Source organism: Carcharhinus amblyrhynchos, chromosome 30, assembly GCF_965287045.1.
Source record: "Carcharhinus amblyrhynchos chromosome 30, sCarAmb.v2.hapA, whole genome shotgun sequence".
Taxonomy (NCBI): domain Eukaryota; kingdom Metazoa; phylum Chordata; class Chondrichthyes; order Carcharhiniformes; family Carcharhinidae; genus Carcharhinus; species Carcharhinus amblyrhynchos.
In genome coordinates this window covers 342597-365467 of record NC_137353.1, presented here as the reverse complement: position 1 = coordinate 365467, position 22871 = coordinate 342597, and the positions used below count along the sequence as shown (strand labels likewise).

Sequence of the window (22871 nt, the reverse complement as noted above, 5' to 3'; positions counted from 1 at the left end):
ATACCAGGCAACATCCTGGTAAACCTCCTCTGTACTCTCTCCAAAAACCTCCACATCCTTCTGGTGATGTGGTGACCAGAACTGGACGCAGTACTCCAAATGTGGCCTAACCAACGTTCTATACAGGTGCAACATCAGACTCCAGCTTTTATAGTCTATACCCCGTCCTATAAAGGCAAACGTGCCATATGCCTTCTTCACCACCTTCTCCGTCTGTGCTGCCACCTTCAAGGATTTGTGGACTTGCACACCTAGGTCCCTCTGTGTTTCTATACTCTTGATGGTTCTGCCATTTATTGTATAACTCCCCCCTACATTAGTTCTACCAAAATGCATCACTTCGCATTTATCTGGATTAAATTCCATCTGCCATTTCTCTGCCCAATTTTCCAGCCTATTTATATCCTGCTGTATTGCCCGACAATGTTCATCGCTATCAGCAAGTCCAGCCATCTTTGTGTCATCCGCGAACTTACTGATAACACCAGTTACACCTTCTTCCAAATCATTTATATATATCATAAATAGCAGAGGTCCCAGTACAGAGCCCTGCGGAACACCACTGGTCACAGACCTCCAGCCGGAAAAAGACCCTTCAACTGATACCAGGGAAGGTTCGGTGAAATTGGGGAATAGTGAATGTAACTCTTCTTTTCAAAATGTTTGCGTTGAGCTTCACTGGAGAATCGCAGGAGACCAAAGATAGGCATCAGACAAGCTGGTGAGTTGAAATAGCAAGCCACTGGAATGTTGGAGCTATGTGTGTGGGCTGAGCAAAGGCGTTGTACAAAGCAGTCACTGGAGGAAGAGCATCTCATCACCCAATTAGGCTCATTATCTCAGTACTCAAGACTGAGTTTAACAACTTTAGACTGTGACCTTTCTGCTCCATCTTGACCTGATTTTAAATATATGAAACATTTTTTGGCCCAAAGAATCCACCCCCTTCCCTCCCCCACTGGATCATCTGTCACTTGCTCTTTTTTCCCTCCATTTTTCTCCCATTAACACATTGGAATATCTTACATTTATACAACAATTAACACTTCTACCATTAATGTTTCCTCTATCTTATGACTGACACACCTCTCCTAGCTCCCACCAATCACCAACTTTCTACTCTCCTCCACCTCCTCTTATACAATATATAATCCATCATGATTCTCCCTCTCTTTAGCTCTGAGTCATACAGGCTTGAAACATTAAATCGAATTTCTCTCTCCACAGATGTTGTCAGACCCATTGATTTTCCAGCATGTTTGTCTCCAATTCTAGCATCCACAGTTTTTGCTTTAATGCTAATTTTAGTCAAGGTTGCTTTTCATTTGTTTATTATAATAATAATATTAAAATGTGACATCTTGTCCTTTGCATTGGTCACAGGAAATTTCATATCCTTTTTTAAAAGTTATCAGTCTACACAGGGAACATATAACCACATTAATGACCACCAAAAAGCTCAACCTCAGCAGTGGCTGAGATTCTCTGGGGCTGCGACAGTGAATGGAGCTTTGGCTGAATGGCAAATTCTCCATTTTTCTGGCAGTGAGGCAGGGAGAATGAGATCAGAGAATCCCAGCTGAAATCTCTCATCCTGGAAGCATCCTTGTAAGTCTTTTCTGCATCATTTCTAATATCTTCTCATCCTTCCTAAGAAATAGGGAGAATATTTCTGTTCAGGCAGAACAAATGTTTCATTAAGGTTCAAATTTGCTTTTGTTCTCAACACCCCTAATTATAAAGCCCAGGATTATATACAAAATGTTAACTCCTATCTCAAAATGTCCTGAGAGCTCCAATGATATGTCTCCACTTCCCTCTGTTTCTGCACTCATATTTAAATTGTACCTTTCATCTGATATTTTCTCTCCACATTCTTCTAATCAAAATAAATAACTTCACACTTCTCAACATTAAATTCATTAAATTCATTCACCACATGACTGTGGGCGCAGGAAAATGTTGAGGATGTCCCAATAATAAAAGGAGTAGGGGGCATGAGAGAGGTTAGTAGCGTTCCTTCAAATAAGATCCAGATAAAGGCTGGTATAAAGACACTTTACCTGAATGCACGAAGCATTCGGAATAAAATGGATGAGCTAATGGCACAGATCAGCACAAATGGATATGACCTAGTAGCCATTACGGAAACGTGGTTGCAAGGTGACAGAGACTAGGAGCTGAATGTCCAGGGGTATCAAGTGTTTAGGAAGGATAGACGGGAGGAAAAAGGGGATGGGGTAGCTCTGCTGATTAAGGATAATATCAGGGTGGTAGTAAGGGAAGATATAGGCTCCAAAGAGCAGAACGTGGAATTGTTGTGGGTGGAGATAAGGAATAGTAAGGGGAGGAAGACGCTGGAGGGTGTGGTCTATAGGCCCCCAAATAATAACTTAGAGGTGGGGCGGGCTATAAACAAGCAAATAAATGATGCGTGCAGAAACGGAATGGAGATAATTATGGAGGATTTTAATCTGCATATTGATTGGATGACCCAAGTCGGATGCGGTGGGCTTGAAGAAGAGTTCTTGGAATGCTGTCGGGATAGTTTTCTTGAACAGTATGTGACAGAACCTACGAGGGAGCGAGCTATCTTAGATCTGGTGTTGTGTAACGAGGCAGGTAGAATTAGGGATCTTCTTGTGAGGGATCCTCTTGGGACGAGTGATCATTGTATGGTTAAATTTTTGATGCAGATGGAGGATGAGAGAGTAGGGTCCCGAACCTGTGTCCTCTATTTGAACAGAGGGGGGTACGATAGGATGAAAGCGGAATTGGCGAATGTAGATGGGGGCGCAGATTGGATGGTAGGATGGAACAGTGGAGGATTTTTAAGGAGATCTTTTTCGGTACTCAGCAGAAATATATTCCGATGGTAAAGAAGGACTGTAGGAGAAGGGATAACCAGCCGTGGTTATCTAAGGAAATAAAGGAGAGTATTAAATTAAAAGCTGATGCGTTCAGAGTAGCTAAAAGTAGTGGGCGATTAGAAGATTGGGAAAAATTTAAAAATCAACAAAGAATGACTAAGAAGGTGATAAAGAAAGGAAAGATAGACTATGAAGCTAAACTAGCACTAAATATAAAAAAGGACAGTAAAAGTTTTTACAAATATATAAAGAAGGGAAGGCTGGCTAGAGTGAATGTTGGACCCTTAGAGGATGAGAGAGGGGAATTTAGCAGTGGGAGATGAGGAAATGGCTGAGGCTTAATATAAGTTTTTTGCTTCGGTCTTCATGGAGCAGGACACGAATAGTTTGCCGGATCTTAAAGATAGAAGGATAGTAGGAGTTGAAGGCCTGAATGCAATTACTGTCAGTAGAGAGGTAGTGCTTGATAGACTAATGGGACTGAAGGTGGACAAGTCCCCAGGACCGGATGGAATGCATCCCAGGGTTCTGAAAGAAATGGCAGAGGTGGTTGTGGATGCCTTAGTAATTATTTACCAAAATTCACTGGATTCCGGGGAAGTGCCGGAAGATTGGAAAATGGCTAATGTTACTCTGCTGTTTAAAAAAGGTAGCAGACAAAAGGCAGGGAATTATAGGCTGGTTAGTTTAACGTCCGTAGTTGGAAAAATGCTAGAATCCGTCATCAAAGAAGAAATAGCAAGGCACCTAGAAAAGAATGGTTTGAGAGAGCAGACAAAGCACGATTCGTTAAGGGGAAGTCGTGTTTGACAAATTTATTGGATTTCTATGAGGATGTGACTAGTGCAGTAGACAGAGGGGAACCGGTGGATGTGGTGTTTTTAGATTTCCAAAAGGCGTTTGATAAGGTGCCTCATAAAAGATTGCTACTGAAGGTTAGGGTGCACAGAGTTGGGAGTAAGGTGTTAGCATGGATAGAGGATTGGCTGTCTAATAGGAAGCAGAGAGTTGGTATCAATGGGTGCTATTCTGATTGGCGGTTGGTGACTAGTGCAGTGCCGCAGGGATCGGTGCTGGGGCCTCAGCTATTTACCATTTATATAGATGATCTAGAGGAGGGGGCTGAGTGTAGGGTAACAAAATTTGCTGATGACACGAAGATGAGTGGAAAAGCAAATTGCTTGGAGGGTGTGGAAAGTCTGCAGAGGGATCTGGATAGGCTGAGCGAGTGGGCAAGGACCTGACAGATGGAGTATAATGTTAGCAAGTGTGAGGTTATCCACTTTGGCATAAATAATAGTAGGAGGGATTATTATTTAAAAGGTGAAAAGCTGCAGCATGCTACGGTGTAGAGGGACCTGGAGGTCCTTGTGCGCGAGTCGCAAAAACCCAGTCTGCAGGTGCAGCAGGTGATCAATAAGGCGAATGGAATGCTGGCCTTTATAGCGAGGGGGATAGAATATAAAAGCAGGGAGGTCTTGCTGCAACTGTACAGGGCACTGGTGAGGCTGCAGCTGGAGTACTGTGTGCAGTTTTGGTCACCACACTTGCGGAAGGATATATTGGCCTTGGAGGGAGTGCAGAGAAGGTTCACTAGGCTGATACCGGAGATGAGGGGGTTGGACTAAGAAGAGAGACTAAATAGACTGGGTCTGTACTCGTTGGAGTTTAGAAGGATGAGGGGGGATCTTATAGAGACGTATAAGATAATGAAGGGGTTGGATAGGATAGAGGTAGAGAGATTCTTCCCGCTTAGAAAGGATAGCAGGACTAGAGGGCACAGCCTCAAGATAAGGGGGGGGGAGTTTAGATCAGAGCTGAGGAGGAACTTCTTCACTCAAAGGGTGGTGAATCTCTGGAATTCTCTGCCCGTTGAAGTGGTGGAGGCTACCTCGCTAAGTATATTTAAGTCACGGGTAGATAGGTTTTTGACAGACAAGGGAATTAAGGGTTATGGGGAGAGAGCAGGAGAGTGGAACTGATCCACTTCAGATCAGCCATGATCTTATTGAATGGCGGGGCAGGCTCGAGGGGCTAGATGGCCTACTCCTGCTCCTATTTCTTATATTCTTATGTTCTTATGACTGCCTGTTTCACCAGCCTGGCTATGTTCTCACTGTCTTCCTCATAGTTCACAATACTTTCTGTTAATTTTTTAATTTTACTCAGCAAATCCAAGTTCAGATCATTCATCTAGATGAAGAAAAGCAATTGTTCTAACGCCAAGGAGAACTCGCGAAATACATTCCTGCAGCCCAAAAAATAACCCTTCATTACTACTCTCTGGGCCTGATTTTACCACTTTGATTCTAAGTTTTGAATCTGGACATGATTCAGATCCGACTTGGAAATCTGCTTTCAGGCGTCCCCCCATATGCACTCTGCCTGAAAAAAAATCATGAGTCTGAATCGTGCCATGGACAGGGCTTATCACACCCGAAACATTCAGAGCTCTGAACTGCACATGCACAGTAAAGAAAAAATTTGAAAATCGCACCGCTGTCACACCACTCCCAGCCAGCAAAATGTGGATAAAGCAGTCCAGGAGCGAAAAGTGGGAGTGATGGCCCCCACAGATATCATCCCACCCCTACAACAACACCCTTATTCACCCTTGCTCCCGCTACCCAGACCGATCGTGACCCTCTGCCTCCCTTACCCCCACTGATCGCCTGCTGAGAGGCAGTGGACTCCCCCTGCCCCCGGCCCCCCCCCCCACCAGAAATCCATCTGGCCTCCCTCCCAGTACATTTCACATACTCACACTGAGTACTTTGACAGTTTCACTCATTAAGTGCACATGCACTATTGTAGCTTTGGAATCCCTTCTCTCTGCTCTCTGTACTTGCAAAATCTGCCCAGGTCCATATGCAGGCTGTTATTGAAGCTGTGTAGTGAAACATATCGGTGTGTGTACAAATAACCACTGCTCGATTCAACAACATTTACAACTGTGTTTAGCAATAGCCAACTTGCAGTAAACTCTAAGAGCTGCATTTCCAAGTTTAGAAGATAATTTGGGAAATGGCAATAAGACAATTTTTACTCCTTCTGAACTTGCTGGTGTAGGCGGTAAAAAACATTCACGGCAAGTGAAATATAATCAAAGTAACATTTATAACAGGAATAATCAGAATTAGAAATGTGATAGGGTAGAATTAATTCCCCCCACACCCCCCAAGAGAATGATTGGGCCTCTCTCCTCCGTCCTCCAGTCCCCTCAGACAACGATCGGCCTCCCTTCCACCCCCACCCCCCCCGCCACACACCCCCCACGCACCCCCCCCCCCACCAGAGAAAATTCAGGCCTCCCCCCCACCACCCAACCCACCCCTCCACCCTCCCCCCAACCAGACAATGATCGGGCGCCTCCCTCCTCCCTCCCTCTCTCCCCACCAGAGAATGATCTGACTCCCCCCCCGCTACCCGATCTGGGTTAGAGAGCTGCTGGAAGCTCTGAACTTACCTCCTCAGAAGCTGGAGCGCCCAAAACCAACCATTGCCAAGCATGTCAGTTTCACGCCCAATCTGGACATGTCAACGCGGTGGTAAAGGTGGAAATGCTGGGTAAAGTTGGGCGGACAGTTCATTAATTCAATTTAAATGCGTGCAAATGCATTTAAGTCGCCATTTCATCTGTTTTGGGCATGAATCGGATCACAGCCATTTTCAGGCCTTGGTAAAACGGGCATCGGTGCGGATGTGGGTGCCAATTGCGTTAATGGCCTCACACCTGACTTTATCATGTTTTCATGCCCAAAAACGGGCACGATGTAATGGTAAAATCGGGCCTTCTGTTTCATGTCTTCTCTCTCTCTGCTAACTGTCCCTTCCATGGACTTTTCGATAAACTTGTTAACTAACATTTTATGAAACATGTTTTGAAAGTCCATGTTTGCCAAAAACAACCAATTAATCATCATCCACCCTTCAATTAACTCATATAATTTGCTTCTTTTATAATTAATCCACACTTGCCTGGTTACTAACCGTGAATTTAGCCCAAATTACTGTTTCTCACAGAATTCCTATAACGAGATAAAACTGACTGATCTAGAATTGCTGGGCTTTATCCTCACAGTACTCCAGTCCTCTCACATTTCTCCTCTATCTAAAGAATATTGAAAAATAATGGTCTGTAGCTCCACAATTTCTATTTTACTAAGCTCAGTATCATCAGTTTAGGGGCAGCACAGTGGCACAGTGGTTAACACTGCTACCTCACAATGCCAGGGACCCAGGTTCGATCCCCAGTTTGGGTCGCTGTATGTGTGGAATCTCTGTGTCAACGTGGGTTTTCTCCAGGTGCTCCGGTTTCCTCCCACAGTCCAAAGATGTGCAGGTTAGGTGGATTGGCCATGCTAAATGCTCCTTAGTGCCAGGGGAGCTAGCTAGGGTGAATGCATGGGGTTATGAGGATAGGGCCCAGGTGGGATTCTGGTCGATGCAGACATGATGGGCTGAATGGCCTCCTTCTGCACTGTACCATTCTATGAGATGCATCTGACCCAGCCCTGGTGGCTTCTCAACTCTTAAGTGTAGCTAGCCTATTTACTATCTCCAACTTATTAGATCACTTCAGTTACCTACTCTTTCACTATGACTTTGGTAACATCTTCTGAAAAGACAGATGGAAAGTGGGTTTCCTCCAAGTGTTTCGGTTTCCTCCCACAGTCCAAAGATGTGCGGTTAGGTTGATTGGCCATGCTAAAATTGCCCTTAGTGTCCTGAGATGCATAGGTTAGAGGGATTAGTGGGTAAATATGTCGGGATATGGGGGTAGGGCCCGGGTGGGATTGTGTCGGTGCAGACTCGATGGGCCGAATGGCCTCCTTCTGTGCTGTAGGGTTTCTATGATTTCTATGATGAAAGTATTAATTTAATACTTCAGGTAGGGAAGGCCCCTGTCTCCATTCTTAAATCCACTTTTTGGTCCTAATAAGCCCATCTTTTTAGTGCCATTTTATCATTTGTACGTGGAAGATTTTGGACTCCCTCTGGCTCGTGCCAATTTCTTCTCATCTTCTCCTATTTGTTTCCCACATTCCCGTCTGAACAATTTATATTCAGCCTGATGTTTAATTATATTATAACCTGATTACATACATACACTTCCTGCATCTTTTTGCCTTCAATCTCTTTTGTCAACCAGGAAGTTTTCAGTACATTTGTCCTATCTTTCCTCCTTCCAGATACATACTTTATCTCCTCTTTAAATCCAGTGCATTGTTTCTTCTATCTATTTTCCCGTCAGCCTTTGTTCCCGGGCCAGAGATGCTCTCACCGAATTGAAATTGGCCTTCACTGATTAATATTTTTATCGTGGATTGTTCCTTCTCCTTTTCCATAGCTTACCTAAACTTTATAACATCATGATCACTATTCCCTAAATGCTCCCCTACTGATATTTGATCTACTTGTCCCATATTATTACAGCGTCCCAGCTCCAGTGATCGTCATTCCTTGTTAGTTCTGAAACATAATGATGTAGAACATTTTTCTGAACCAACTTTACAACTCTTCCACACTTTCTGTCCTGCACACCACAACTATTCTGCTCCACATTAAGATTGTCAAGCTCCCAGTATAATTCCTTCACAGTTTTTGCACCTTTAATGCTTTTGTAAGTTTGCTCCTCAATTTCTTTCCCATCAGTTGGTAGCCTATAGGTTACACTCAATAGTATAATGCAACCTTTATTCTTTCTGAACTGTAACCAAATTGATTCTGTCAGTGATCCTTCTAGAATCCTTTTCTCTCAAGCACAGCAATGGTTTCTTGAATCAATATTGCCACAATTACTCCTTCTTTTCCTTCCATATCTTTTCTGTTCTAGTTGTATCCAAGAATATTGAGTAAGAACTCATGCCCCTTTTTGAGCCAGGTCTCCATTATTCCCCTGTATTTATCTGCACCTATAGCTCACAAACCTATTTTCCATACTCTGTGTTGCAAATCTAACTTAGACTTTCTTCCCTTGCCTCTTACCCTAATTCCACCTTACAGAACTCAGGTAAAGAGATAATTGATTTTTCACTTGGTAACTCATTTTTCACAAGTAAACATGCAAGGGCAGATGGTGGAGATAGGGACAAGATGGAGCATTTTTCATATAAATGCAGAGTTTTTTCAGGATGGATACTGTTGGAATGAGTCATCATATTGGCAGCAAAGAGAGGGCCTCACAGCAGCTTGGTAAAACATGAACAAATTTAATGTTTAAATAGCCTTTGCATAACAGTACACTGGAGTGGTGCAGGAAAGAGAGGTTTCATTTCATGGGGAATTGGCATCAGTATTGGAGCAGGAGGGATCAGTACCACTGGAATGCTCTTCACCTGAACTGAGCTGGGACAAGTGTTCTAGCAGAAAGGACAAATAGGATGGTCACAAGGACTTTAAGCTAGCGGTTTAAAGGGGGAAGGGAAGGGTAAACTGTGGGAAGTATAATGGTTAATAGGAAGTAAAGCAGCAGGTTCGCATGCGGGGAGAAGGTTTCAACTACATGGAAGTGGGATTGCTTGATCTTGGGTTTGGACATAGCTCGGCACAACATCGAGGGCTGAAGGGCCAGTACTGTGCTGTACTTTTCTATGTTCTATGTTCTAAAATTACAAAAACAGTTAAAAGGGAGAAGAAATTAGGAGATGTTATTAATGGAGGTTTTAGGATTCAAAAAGAAGGTACAAAAACTAGCATAAGGCACTTTATCTGAATGCTCGTAGCATTCAAAATAAGGCAAATGAGTTGACAGCACAAATCATCGTAAACGAGTATGATTTAGTGACCATTACAGAGACATGGTTGCAGGACGGTCCAGTCTGGGAGTTAAATATCCAGGGGTATCAGACTGTTCAATGGGACAGATGGGAAGATAAGGGAGGTGGTGTAGCTCTGATATTTAAAGATGACATCAAGACGATAGTGAGAGATGATATAGGTTCTATGGAAAAAAAGGTTGAATCTATTTGGGTGGAAATTAGAAATAGTAAGGAGAAAAAGTCACTGATAGGCGTAGTCTATAGGCCACCAAACAATGACATCATGGTGGGGCGAGAAACAAACAAAGAAATAACTAATGCATGTAGAAATGATACAGCAATTATCATGGGGGATTTTAATCTACATATCAATTCGTCAAACCAGGACAGTCAAAGCAGCCTTGAGGAGGAATTCATAGAATGTATCCACGATAGTTTCCTTGAATAGTAATGGAACCTAAGACAGACCAAGCTATCCGAGATCTGGTCCTGTGTAACGAGACAGGAATAATTAATTACCTTGCAGTTAGGGATCCCCTTGAAAGAAGCAATCACAGTATGGTTGAATTTAAAATACAGATGGAGCATGAGAAGGAAAAATCAAATTCGAGTGTCTTATGCTTAAACAAAGGAGACTACAAAGGGATGAGGGAGGAGTTGGCTAAGGTAGACTGGGAGCAAAAACTTTATGATGGGACAATTGAGAAACTGTGGAGGACTTTCAAAGCAATTTTTTACAATGCTCAGTAAAAGTATCTACCAGTAATAAGAAAGAACTATAGAAAAAGAGATAATCAGCCATGATATCTATGGAAATAAAGAAGGATATCAAATTGAAAGGAAATGCATACTAATTGGCAAAGTGAGAAGTCTCATAACGCCAGCTTAAAGTCCAACAGGTTGATCTGGTAGCACGAGCTTTCAGAGCACTGCTCCTTCATCAGGTAAGTAGCGAGTTGGGTTCGCAAACAGGGCATACATAGACATAGATTCAATAGCAAGCTAATGGCTGGAGTGCAAGTCTTAACAGGTAGTCAAGTCTTTACAGGTACAGACAATATGAGTGGAAGAAGGATTAAGTACAGGTTAAAGAGGTATGAATTACCTTAACCGATGCTATACACTAGATACATTGATGACGTTTTCTACCTTTGGACTCATGATGAATAATCACTGAAACAAGTATATGATGACATCAACAAGTTCCATTCCACCGTCAGATCCACCATGGACTACTCTCCAGAAATAGTTGCATCTTTGGACACATACATCTCCATCATGGACGGTCACCTCAGCACTTCACTGTACCATGAGCCCACGGATAATCTCACGATGCTCCACTTCTCCAGCTTCCACCCTAAACACGTTAAAGAAGCCATCCCCTGCAGACAAGTCCTCCGTATGCGCAGGATCTGCTCAGAAGAGGAAGAATGCAACAGACACCTACAGACACTGAAAGATAGCCTCGTAAGAGCAGGATATGGCGCTCAACTCACCAATCAACAGTTCCAACGCACCAGAGCGAAAAACCGCATCGACCTCCTCAGAAGACAAACACGGGACACAGTGGACAGAGTACCCTTCATTGTCCAGTACTTCCCGGGAACAAAGAAGCTATGACATCTTCTTCAGAGCCTTCAACATGTCATCGACGAAGATGAACATCTTGCCAAGGCCATCCCCACATACCCACTTCTTGCCTTCAATTAACCACTCAACCTCAAACAGACCATTGTTCACAGCCAACTATCCAGCCTTCAGGAGAACAGTGACCACTACACCACACAACCTTGCCACAGCATGTCAGATCGTTGACACATATGCCATCATCTTACCTGAGAACACCATCCATCAGGTACACGGCACATACTCATGCGACTTGGCCAACATTATCTACCTGATATGCTGCAGGAAAGGATTTCCTAAGGCATGTTACATTGGGGAGACCATGCAGATGCTATGACAACAGATGAATGGCCACCGCTCGACAATCACCCAGCAGAACCTTCCTGTCCAGAACACTTCAGCAGTCGAGGGCATTTTTCCTCCAATCTTCGGGTAAGTGTTCTCCAAGGTGGTCTTCAAGACACACGACAATGCAGAATCACCGAACAGAAACTAATAGCCAAATTCTGCACATATGAGGATGGCCTCAAACGGGATCTTGGGTTCATAAGAACATAAGAACATAAGAAATAGGAGCAGGAGTAGGCCATCCAGCCCTTCGAGCCTGCCCCGCCATTCAATAAGATCATGGCTGATCTGTCGCTGCTCAGTTCCACTTTCCCGCCCTCTCCCCATAACCCTTAATCCCCTCTCCTATCAAAAACCCATTAACCCGCGTCTTAAAAATATTTAGCGAGGCAGCCTCCACCACTTCAACGGGCAGAGAATTCCAGAGATTCACCACCCTTTGAGTGAAGAAGTTCCTCCTCAACTCCGTTCTAAACCGCCCCCCCTTTATCTTGAGGCTGTGCCCCCTAGTCCTATTGTCTTTTTTGAGTGGGAAGAGTCTTTCCACCTCTATCCTATCCATCCCATTCATCATCTTATACGTCTCAATGAGATCTCCTCTCATTCTTCTAAACTCTAACGAGTACAAGCCCAGTTTATTCAGCCTCTCCTCATAGCTCAACCCCCTCAACTCCGGTATCAGCCTAGTAAACCTCCTCTGCACTCCCTCCAAGGCCAAAATATCTTTGCGCAGGTGCGGCGCCCAAAAATGCACACAGTACTCCAGTTGCGGCCTCACCAATGCCCTATACAGCTGCAGCAAGACCTCCCTACTTTTATATTCAATCCCCCTCGCTATGAAGGCCAGCATCCCATTCGCCTTCCTGACCACCTGCTGCACCTGCAAGCTGGGTTTTTGCGACTCATGCACAAGGACCCCGAGGTCCCTCTGCACCGTCGCCTGCTGCAGTTTTTCGCCTCGTAAGTTCATGTTACACCACCTGTAACCCTCATGACATGCTTGGGCTTGCAAAAACTTACTAACTGCCCTGGCTTGAGACAATTCACATCTCTTTAACCTGTGCTTAACCTTCTCTCCACTTGCGTTGCCTGTACCTGTAAAGACTTGATTACCTACTAAGACTCACATTCCAAACATTATCTTGTAATTGAGTCTGTATCGATATATGCCCTGTTTGTGAACCCAACTCTCCACTCACCTGATGAAGGAACAGAGCTCCAAGAGCTCATGCTACCAAAAAACTTTAATCTGGTGTTGTGGGACTTCTTACAATAGCCACTCTAGTCCAATGCCGGCGTCTCCACAAAGTGGCAAAGATTAGTGGGAAACTGAAGGGTTGGGAAATGCTTAAAGGTCAACAGAAAACCTCGAAAAAAGCTATAAAGTAAGATGGATTATAAGAGTAAACTGACTTAGAACACAAAAACAAATAGCAAAGGTTTCTATAAATATATTTTAAAAAATGAGTGGCTAAGGTAAATATTGGTCCTTTGAAGTTTAAAGAATGAGAAGAAATATTTAATAATGGGAAATAAGGAAACGGCTGAGGCATTGGACAGGTATTTTGTGTCGGTCTTCACAGTGGAAGACACAAATAACATGCCAAGAATTGATGACAGGAAGGCTACAGCAGGTGAGGACCTAGAAACTATTATCACTAAAGAGACAGTGATGGGCAAGCTAATGGGGCCAAAGATAGACAAGTCTCCCATAATTCCCTGATACCTCCTCTGAAAGTGATGCGAACACCTCACTAACGCTACCTACCAACTTTGTTTGAATCAGTAATAACCACAGGGTCTGTGGCCATTTCATTTGTTTAGCTACTTTCACAAATGAAATGAAAAAGGCTTCTACATCCTTTTCATCAAATTTTGGCAACACTTGGACATATTTAAATAGATCCCTACCAGGCTTTAACTGCGATGCTATTGCTCTTTCTCACTGTCCTAATCACTACTCTCAACCTGTCCTTTACTACTGCCGATTGAAACTGACTTTCACTTTTTACTTCCAGTTCCCGAATTTCAAATTCTCTCTTTTTTCCCTGCGTGCAATTCAACAGTTCTTGTTCTTTTTGTTTTCCTCTTTCGCTTGCATTTTCTGCTGCAATGGCCTCCCTTTCTTTTATTTTTGTTACTCTCTCAATTCTTTTATTTCAGATTCAAGCTACTTTAATTATTTTTCATGTTCAAATGGTTTTAGTTGTAATTCAATTCCAGTCATTTCCAATGATTCTACTGTGTTTTTGGCAACTTTAAATGCTGTGCTATCACCACAATTACCCCCTCCTTCAGGCAATGTCAACTGCAACATTTTTGTGAATTCCAAAAGCTTTGTCTTAGTCATTTTTTGTAAACCACCCTGCGTCACTTTTTCCACCACCAGGAACTGTTATTCCACAAGTTATTGCTGAATACAACACCAAAAAATCAAACACAAATATGCTCATTACTCACTGGCTGGTATTTTACTATTTTACCCGCTCCAGAATCGGGTGAGACTCGTAGAACAGCGTTCTCCATTGGCCTCGGGTGAGATCTTACGAGCCTCAGATGGGTGAAGCGGTAAAATTCTGGCAACTGTCTTTGTGCCCAAATCAATCAAGGAATATAGATTTTAATCCTAGCTGAGCCCCCAGTTGTTATAATCCAGGTCAGAAACTCCAAAGCATTTATGGAGTCAGCTGAGATCATAGGTTTTGCACTTTGAATTTTGGCATGGTTAAGCATAAGATGTTTCACTCCAGGTATGATTCACATGACCCATTAGGGAGCTTTTCTCAAATAAAGCTTCTTTAAGAATACAGTTAACATTTAAGAAGATAATTAGCAACAACTTCCACCAATTACAAACAAAGAGAAAAACAAACATAATATTGTATAAACCTTAACAGCTTCAAATACTGTTCCAACCAAACAAACCTTCTTACAAACATACACCTGGTGCAGGTTTAGCACAGAAAATAAGAATGCTCACATGATGCTGGATTTTCCAGCTCTGTAACACTGGCTGTCCTTAGGATGGAGAACTGAATCTCTGACTTCCCAGCCCTGGAGCATCCAGCACCTCGAGTTAGAGATAGAGCCACTGCTTGCCTCTAGTGAGCAAACCACCAACAGCTACATCTTTACTCCAGTAAGGCAAGAAAAACTGCTTCCAATTAGCCAGCAGAATTTCTAACACCAGGAGAAAGACAAAGGCCCTGATTTTATTGGCATGTCTGCCCTGGAATCGGGGTGGGTGATGCTCACAAAACGGCAATCTCCATTGGCCTTGGGCATAATCTTACAAGCCTCGGGCAAGCATGTTGGTAAAATTACGGCCAAATACACTGCATCCAGCCTGGAGCCCAAACACTTTCTAATTAGCTAGCAACCAAAACTGGAAGTAAGAACTTGTGAGAAAAAAACTGTCCGACCTGGCCTGTCAATCATTTTCCCCCCCCCAGCAATTCAAAAGGGTCATAAAACACGTAAACTCCAGGACCGTGGATTAGGCCCAAATTGAAAATAAACAGAAATCTTATTAAATAACTGTAATAACAATCAAAGGACATCAACTCAGACAGGTCAGCAACAAACACAAAAGTCGTCTTAAAAGAACTGCAGAAAAATATGATTAAAATACATTTCTTAAAGGCTCAGAACTGTCACATAAACAAAGTAAACGGGCATTTTCAAGTTGTCAGGTTGCAACTAGTGGAGCACAGGAGTCTCAATTATTGAGCTTGTAGAATGCTTTCACGACAGTTTCCTGGAGCAATATGTTGTGGAACTGACCAAGGATGAAGGTATTTTAGATCTAGTATTTTGCAATGAAGCAGAATTAATTTGTGATATATAAAACCCCACTAAGAAACTGTACCTTTTGTAACTGTTTTAGTTAAAGCAATGATAGAGAACTGTATTACTAACAGGGGGCTTAAAGAATGAATTGCATTTCTATAAAACCTTTCATATACTCAGAACTTCCCAAATCAAGTAATCGAATAAAGTGAGTTAAAGCCCAAGATCAGCCATGATTGTCTTTCCCTTTTTTTGTGTTTTTATGAGTCACTTGATAAGTGTCTTATGTTAAAAGATTGATCTACATTTTTCATTTGTGAAGCTAATTGCAGCATAACTACCAACACCTTAGCTAAAACCATTCATTTAACTTAGGGATTAAAATTTTGCACAGCCAGTACATGAGACATATTCTTTAAAATTAAGCCACTGGGATATCTGGACCATTATTTCAGCTCCAAAATCAGCTTCATTGTTTACTGGACAATTCTGAAAAAGCACAGAAAAACTCAAGAATCAGGAGCAGGAGTAGACTATTCAGCCCATCAACTCAGCTTCACCATTCAACATAATCATGGTTGATCTTGGATTTCAACTCAATTTTCTCACTCACTCCCCATATCCTTTAATTCCCTGAGAAATCAAAAATTCACTGATCCCAGCCTCAAATGTATTCACTATTGTAGAATCCACAACCCTCTGAAGTAGAGAATTCCAAAGATCCATAATTCTTTGAGTGAAGAACTTTCTCCTCATTCCCCAACCAGCAGAAATAATCTTTCAACATCTACCCTGTCAAGCCCCTTCAGAACTCCAGTGAATAAAAAGCCAATTTACTCAGTCTCTCATCATAAGACAACCTTCTCATCCCAGAGACCAATCTAGTGAACCTTCACTGTACCACCTCTGGTACAACTATATTCTTTCTTAATTATGGAGACCAAAAATTTGTACATTTGTCACAAGATTTGCTTATTCCTGTTCTGCAAACACTTCGCAATAAAGGCCAACATACATTTAGCTACCGAATTGCTTGCAATGCCTGCACACTAACTTTCTGCATTCTTTGTTCAACAACACGCAAGTCTCTTTGCAAATCAATACTAACAAATTTCACACCTTTTAAAAAATATTCTGCTTTTCTGTTCTTACAACCAAAGTGAGTAACTTCACACTTTCCTATATGATACTCCTTACATACATTTAGTCAAGAAATATAAATCTGAACTGAAAATAGAACTGCGGTGTTCCCTACCGCTGGGATGGATGATAATCTCCACAGATCTGTCAAAGGTGTGTTTCTCAGCCAATGTGATCATTACACTGGAAGCACAAAATGCTGAAGGATCTGCATCAGCTCGGATTGAGTGAGTTGGACTTTCGACACCTGTGGAAATTAACAGATGGAGATTAATTCATGGAAATGACTGATATCTTCGTAACCACAAAACATCCATGTCAATTTTCATGCAAATTTCCTGCTGAAAAGTAGGAAATGTGGAAGCTAACTCCTCACAAAAAGAAAGGAGATTCTGAGCAAACACCCATTTTATTGATGTTTGTTGAGAGATAAATATTGGCCAAGACACTGAAATAGGTCCAAGGAATCCAGATGTGCTCTCTGGCTAACAATTCATCAGAAAGACAGCACCTTTACACGTGTTATTGTAAAGGAATAAAGGCTCTAATATATGGAATAGATGCAAGAAATTAATTTTAAAATATTTTTCAGCTAAATCTACCACAAGATTCACTTTCTAAAAGCAAAACTGGCCAAGCATATACATGACCAACACCCTTCATATCACAATGACACTGCTGACATAACTGGAAGCCAGAATTGGAAGGACCGAGTTAGGAATTTGGATCTTGATAAGGTTAACAATAAACCTGACATGAAAACAAAATAGCTAAGAAACAAATAACATAATTAGCATCTGAGATGCAAATTGGAATATCGGAAGCATTGTTTACCAGAGATCAGGGTTTTACAAAATTGGTAACTTCTCAGAGCAAGGAGTTTGAGAAAGTGACAGATAAATCCACAGGATTGGATTTCAAAGGAGCGGAGCACTTTAACTGCCAGCAACCTTAGTGGGAAGGGGGCAAGTTTTCCATCTAACAGCCAAACAGGTCAACATCTTCAGACAGGCCAGTTCCATCAATGATCAGAGCCACAGGGGCCTGTTCCATTTAACGTTTAGATCCACGGCAGATATTCCCCTCTAAAAGAGGCAGTTTTGTACCTTCACTGAATCAGCAAAAGATGTTTTCTCAGTCACCAGAACTGTATTGTGTGTAGGCTGGAACTGAATTTGATTTACATTTGCAAAAGTCGATATTTTTGGAAAAAGGAGTGTCTTAATGAGTTCAGGAAATATGGGTATTTTTGGGAACAAGAGGTAATTTCCAATAAAATGGTGTGTTTAGTTGTTAATATACTGAAGATTCAGATGTATATTAATCTTTCTTGTTGTATATTTCTCTTTTTTTACTTTAATAAATACTCTGTATTAATTGTTTACACAACAACTTGACTCGTTGCTCATTGGGCTGTACATTGTTCCTCTCATCATTCCAAACAAATGTACACCCTAAGAAGCAATGTTTCAGGTTACCCTTTGGGGTTTGAGGCAAACTTGCAGGTAACATCAGTGAGCTCTTAACAGTCCTTACGCTGACAATTAGCACTAAAGTACAATGCAGTTTCGATAAGTAAAGCCACAATCTGATAAAGAAACTCTTGATCTCAGGTTTTATCATCTCACTGGACGCAAAACATTAACCAAGCTGTTTGATCAACATGATCATTGTCCAACCCAAGAATAAATTCAGAAAAAGATTTCTTAAAAATTGAATGAAATCTAATTATATTGGATGGTCTACTCACCTAATGTGAAATATGATTAGGATTAGTCAATTATTGAATGTCTTCCACACAACTTTTTACCTTCTCCACAAAAAGGTTCATTCTAAATATCTCCACATAAATTGAATTTTCTGGTTTTGTTAGGGGAGAGTATGGTAGCAAGATCCATCTTAAACTTAACGAGTCTCACACTCACAGGGATCAAGAAGATATTGTTCTGATATCTGATGTATATCCAAGTTCTCGTTTAAGTCTTGTATTTACATTAAGTCAAAGTTAAATTTTGGATTCTGTCACAGACTAAGAATTAGTTTTATTTTCTTTTTGGGATATTGTGAAGTGTTATGATTTTCACTCTTCGTCGTCAGTGATCAGTGTTGGGACAAAAACAGAAAATGCTGGAAGATCTCAGCAGGTCTGACTGCATCTGTGGAGCGAAAATAGAACCAATGTTTCAAGTCTGGATGACCTTTTGTCAGTGTTGGGGCCCTTGCTGTTTGTGGTTTATATAAATGATTTAGACTTGAATGGAGGAGAGTTGATCAGTAAGTTCACAGATGATATGAAAATTGGTACAGCAATTAATAATGAGGAGGAAAGCCTTAGATTACAGGGGGCTATAGACAGGCTGGTCAGATGGGAAGAACAATAAGAAATGAAATTCAGTCTGAATAAGTGTGAGGTGATGCGCTTGGGCAGGACAAATAAAACAAGGAACACATTCTGAACAGCAGGACTCTGGGAAGCATCAAGGATCAGAGGGACCTTGGTGTACATGTACACTAGGTCCTTAAGGTAGCAGGATAGGTGGATAAAGTGGATAAGAAGGTATATGGTGTACTTGTCTTTACTAGCCAAGGCATAGAGTTTAAGAGTAGGAGAACCTGAGAGCATTTAACTGCTTTAAAAGTGTCTGCAGCTGCTTATGGTCACTGCTGCAGGCAACTTCAAAAGGAGCTACGTATTTTCTGTTCCTCTTTTATATAAACATTGTGGTTATGAACAATGGCGGCACTTGAGATGCATTCAACAGTGAAAGGGAAGATCAAAAAACAAAGCTGACAACATGCTGTCAAAAAGCCATTAAACTGTCAATCAAAGGAAAATTAAAAGGACTAATATGAAATTGAATGGGCACAAGGCTTTTCAAAGAGATTTCAATGGCCTTGAGCCTTTTATGAAGACTCAGAGACCTGAAATAAATACTGTGTTAAAAGAATGGGGCTGACTGAGAAGCTGTGGAGAACAGAATCACCGCCTCCGCACCCTGACCCATGAAAATGTCTGACTTGTCAGTCAGAGGACTTGAAAGTGGTCTTCTTATTTATGTAGCTTCTAAAAGAGACAAATGGAGAGCTACTGGGATATGGAAGCCTGCCAGGTGTTCTGGGAACATGAAGATTAAAGTGACCAGCACATCTTAAATATTTCACAGTCCACAAACCAGAAGGAAGATTTTGATGAGAAAGATGTTTGAAATCACCAGGAGAAGAATGATGCCCAGGGCTGGAAGGGGCAATCCAGCCACAAGACCCCCATCCCAGGGATAGTGGTGAGGTCAACCCCTTGCCCCAACCATGTTCATCCAACTCCCAGGACCCTTGTAGGATCCTCCTCTGCAAGCTGGCAATAGCAGAGGAGCACATGGACTTACCTCCTTGGCATCAATCGGGATCCAAGTTGCCAGATGCACGCTGGTGAAGACCAGCACCGCAATCTGCGGATGCAGTTCCAGCTGGGAGGTGGGCGAATGGCAGAAGGGCTTTGAATTGGGCTTCAAGCTCACTAATCACATTTAAAATTGATGTTTTGAATAATTATTGGATTCCAGTCGAGAAGTTGTTTGGGGCCAGCAGGTCAGATCAGGAGAATCACTATGGGTTTGCCACCCGGCGGCAATCCCACTTTAGCGCCGACACCCAATTCAGTGTGCCATTGCGTTTCCCATTAGCGGTGAATGGGCCCGGTGAGTCCCACCCCCTTCCCAAGTGTCACAGAGTTCAGCTCTCTTTGGCTGAAATTGAGGGGAATTTGTGTGGAGATCCATCAGCTCTAGTTAACTTCAAATTATGGCTAGAATTCTTTGCCTGTTCAACCTTGCCATAACTGCCAGTGAGAATGGAGAATTCGGCACTCAGCCAAATCTCCAATCACTGCAACAGGACTGGAGAATCCCAGCCATGGGCGAGGTCGGAGAATCCAGCCTTACAGTTATAATAACACCATTTCCTCAGTCCTGAATGGATCTGTTAAGAGGACACAGATTATAGTCCAACAGGTTTATTTGAAATCACAAGAGTCTTAGAGGTATACATCATGGAAACAGGCCCTTCAGCCCAACTTGTCCATGCCGCCTTTTTTTTTAAAACCCCTAAACTAATCCCAGTTGCCCGCATTTGGCTCATATCTGTCTATACCCATCATGCCCATGTAACTAACTAAATGCTTTTTAAATGATAAAATTGTACCTGCCTCTACTATTACCTTTGGCAGCTTGTTCCAGACACTCACCACTCTCTGTGTGAAAAAATTGCCCCTCTGGACACTTTTGTATCTCTCCCCTCTCACCTTAAACCTATGCCCTCTAGTTTTAGACTTCCCTACCTTTGGGAAAAGATATTGACTATCTATTTTGTCTATGCCCCTCATTATTTTATAGACCTCTATAAGGTCACCCCCTCAGTCTCCTAAGCTCCAGAGAAAAATATCCCAGTCTATTCAGCCTCTCCTTATAACTCAATCCATCAAATCCCTGTAACATCCTAGTAAATTTTTTGTGCACTTTTTCCAGTTTAATAATATCCTTTCTATAATAGGGTGACCAGAATTGAACACAGTATTCCAAGCGTGACTTTACCAATGTCTTGTACAACTTTAACAAGACGTCCCAACTCCTGTATTTAATGTTCTGGCCAATGAAACCAAGCACGCCAAATGCCTTCTTCACCACTCTGTCCACCTGACTCCACTTTCAAGGAGCTCTGAACATGTACCCCTAGATTTCTTGTTCTGTAACTCTCCCCAACACCTTCCATTAACTGAATAAGTCCTGCCCTGGTTCAATCTACCAAAATGCATCACCTCACATTTGTCTAAATTAAACTCCATCTGTCATTCGTCAACTCACTGGCCCAATTGATCATGATCCCACTGCAATTAGAGATAACCTTTCTCACTGTCCACTATGCCACCAATCTTGGTGTCATCTACAAACTTACTAACCATGCCCTATATATTCTCATTGAAATCATTAATATAAATGACAAATAACAGTGGGCCAGCACCGACCCCTGAGGCACACCGCTGGTCACAGGCCTCCAGTTTGAAAAACAACTCTCTACAATCTCCCTCTGGCGTCTGTCAAGAAGCCAATTTTGTATCCATTTAGATACCTCACCCTGGATGCCATGAGATTTAACTTTATGCAACAACCTAACATGCAGTACCTTGTCAAAGGTCTAGCTAAAGTCCATGCAGACAACATCAACTGCACTGCCCTCATCTACCTTCTTGATTACCCCTTCAAAAAACTCAATTAAATTTGTGAGACATGATTTTCCACTCACAAAGCCACGCTGACTGTCCCTAATCAGTCCTTGCATCTCTAAATGCCTGTAGATCCTGTCTCTCAAAATACCTTCCAACAATTTACCCACCACAGATGGTGAAGCTCACTGGCCTATAGTTCCCAGGCTTTTCCCTGCAGCCCTTTTTAAACAAAGGCACAACATTTGCCACTCTCCAATCTTCAGGCACCTCACCCATGACTATCAATGATTCAAATATCTTGGCTAGGGGACTTGCAATTTCCTCCCTAGCCTCCCACAATGTCCTGACATAAATTTCATCAGGTAAAGTTACATCATGAATGGATCTGATATCTCTCGATTGGGATTGAAACCAAAATTTTGTTCAACTGAAAGCAGAAAACTTTAGGATGAAAATATTTTCTCAGATAAATTACATTTCATTACATAAGGACGGCATGGTGGTACAGTGCTTAGCAATGCTGCCTCACAGCACCAGGGATCCAGGTGTGAATCTAGTCTCGAGTCACTGTCTGTGTGGAGTTGAAATAAATAGGTTGGACTAAAACCTGGTGTTGTCAGACTTTTTACTGTGTTTACGCCAGTCCAACGCCGGCATACCCACATCATGTGTGGAGTTTGCACATGTCTGCATGGGTTTCCTCTAGGTGCTCCGGTTTCCTCCTAAAATCCAAAGATTTGCAGTCTAGGTTAATTGCTAAATTGATCTTAGTGGATTAGCAGGGTTATGCGGGTAGAGCCTGTGTGGGATTGTTGTCAGTACAGACTCGATGGACCAAATGGCCTCCTTCTGCACTGTAGGATCCTATGATTCTAAGATTTTAGTATTTGCCTTTCTGTCAATTATAAAACCAATTCTAAATTTTGCCTCCATTGATATTTTCATTTAATATCAACAGCCATTTTTGATGATTATTTAGTGGCTCTTTGCTGGAAATGTGTCTTTGAGATTTGGTTCTGATTTTTTCTTTGATTCAGAAGGCTTTTTGCAGTAACTGCCCAGGTCCCAGGCACAAAGGGAATCTGGAGGGACTAATGCGATTAAACACAAATAAACACG

General features: G+C 42.1%; 1 protein-coding gene across 1 annotated transcript in view; it reads right to left on the bottom strand.

Moving 5' to 3' along the window:
- vwa5b1 (von Willebrand factor A domain containing 5B1) overlaps positions 1-22871 on the bottom strand; it is a 271845-nt gene that overhangs the window by 195455 nt on the left and 53519 nt on the right. The window contains exon 5 of the mRNA XM_080215008.1: positions 16650-16781. Coding sequence (XP_080071134.1) covers positions 16650-16781 — 132 coding nt within the window. The remainder of the gene's footprint in view (positions 1-16649; positions 16782-22871) is intronic.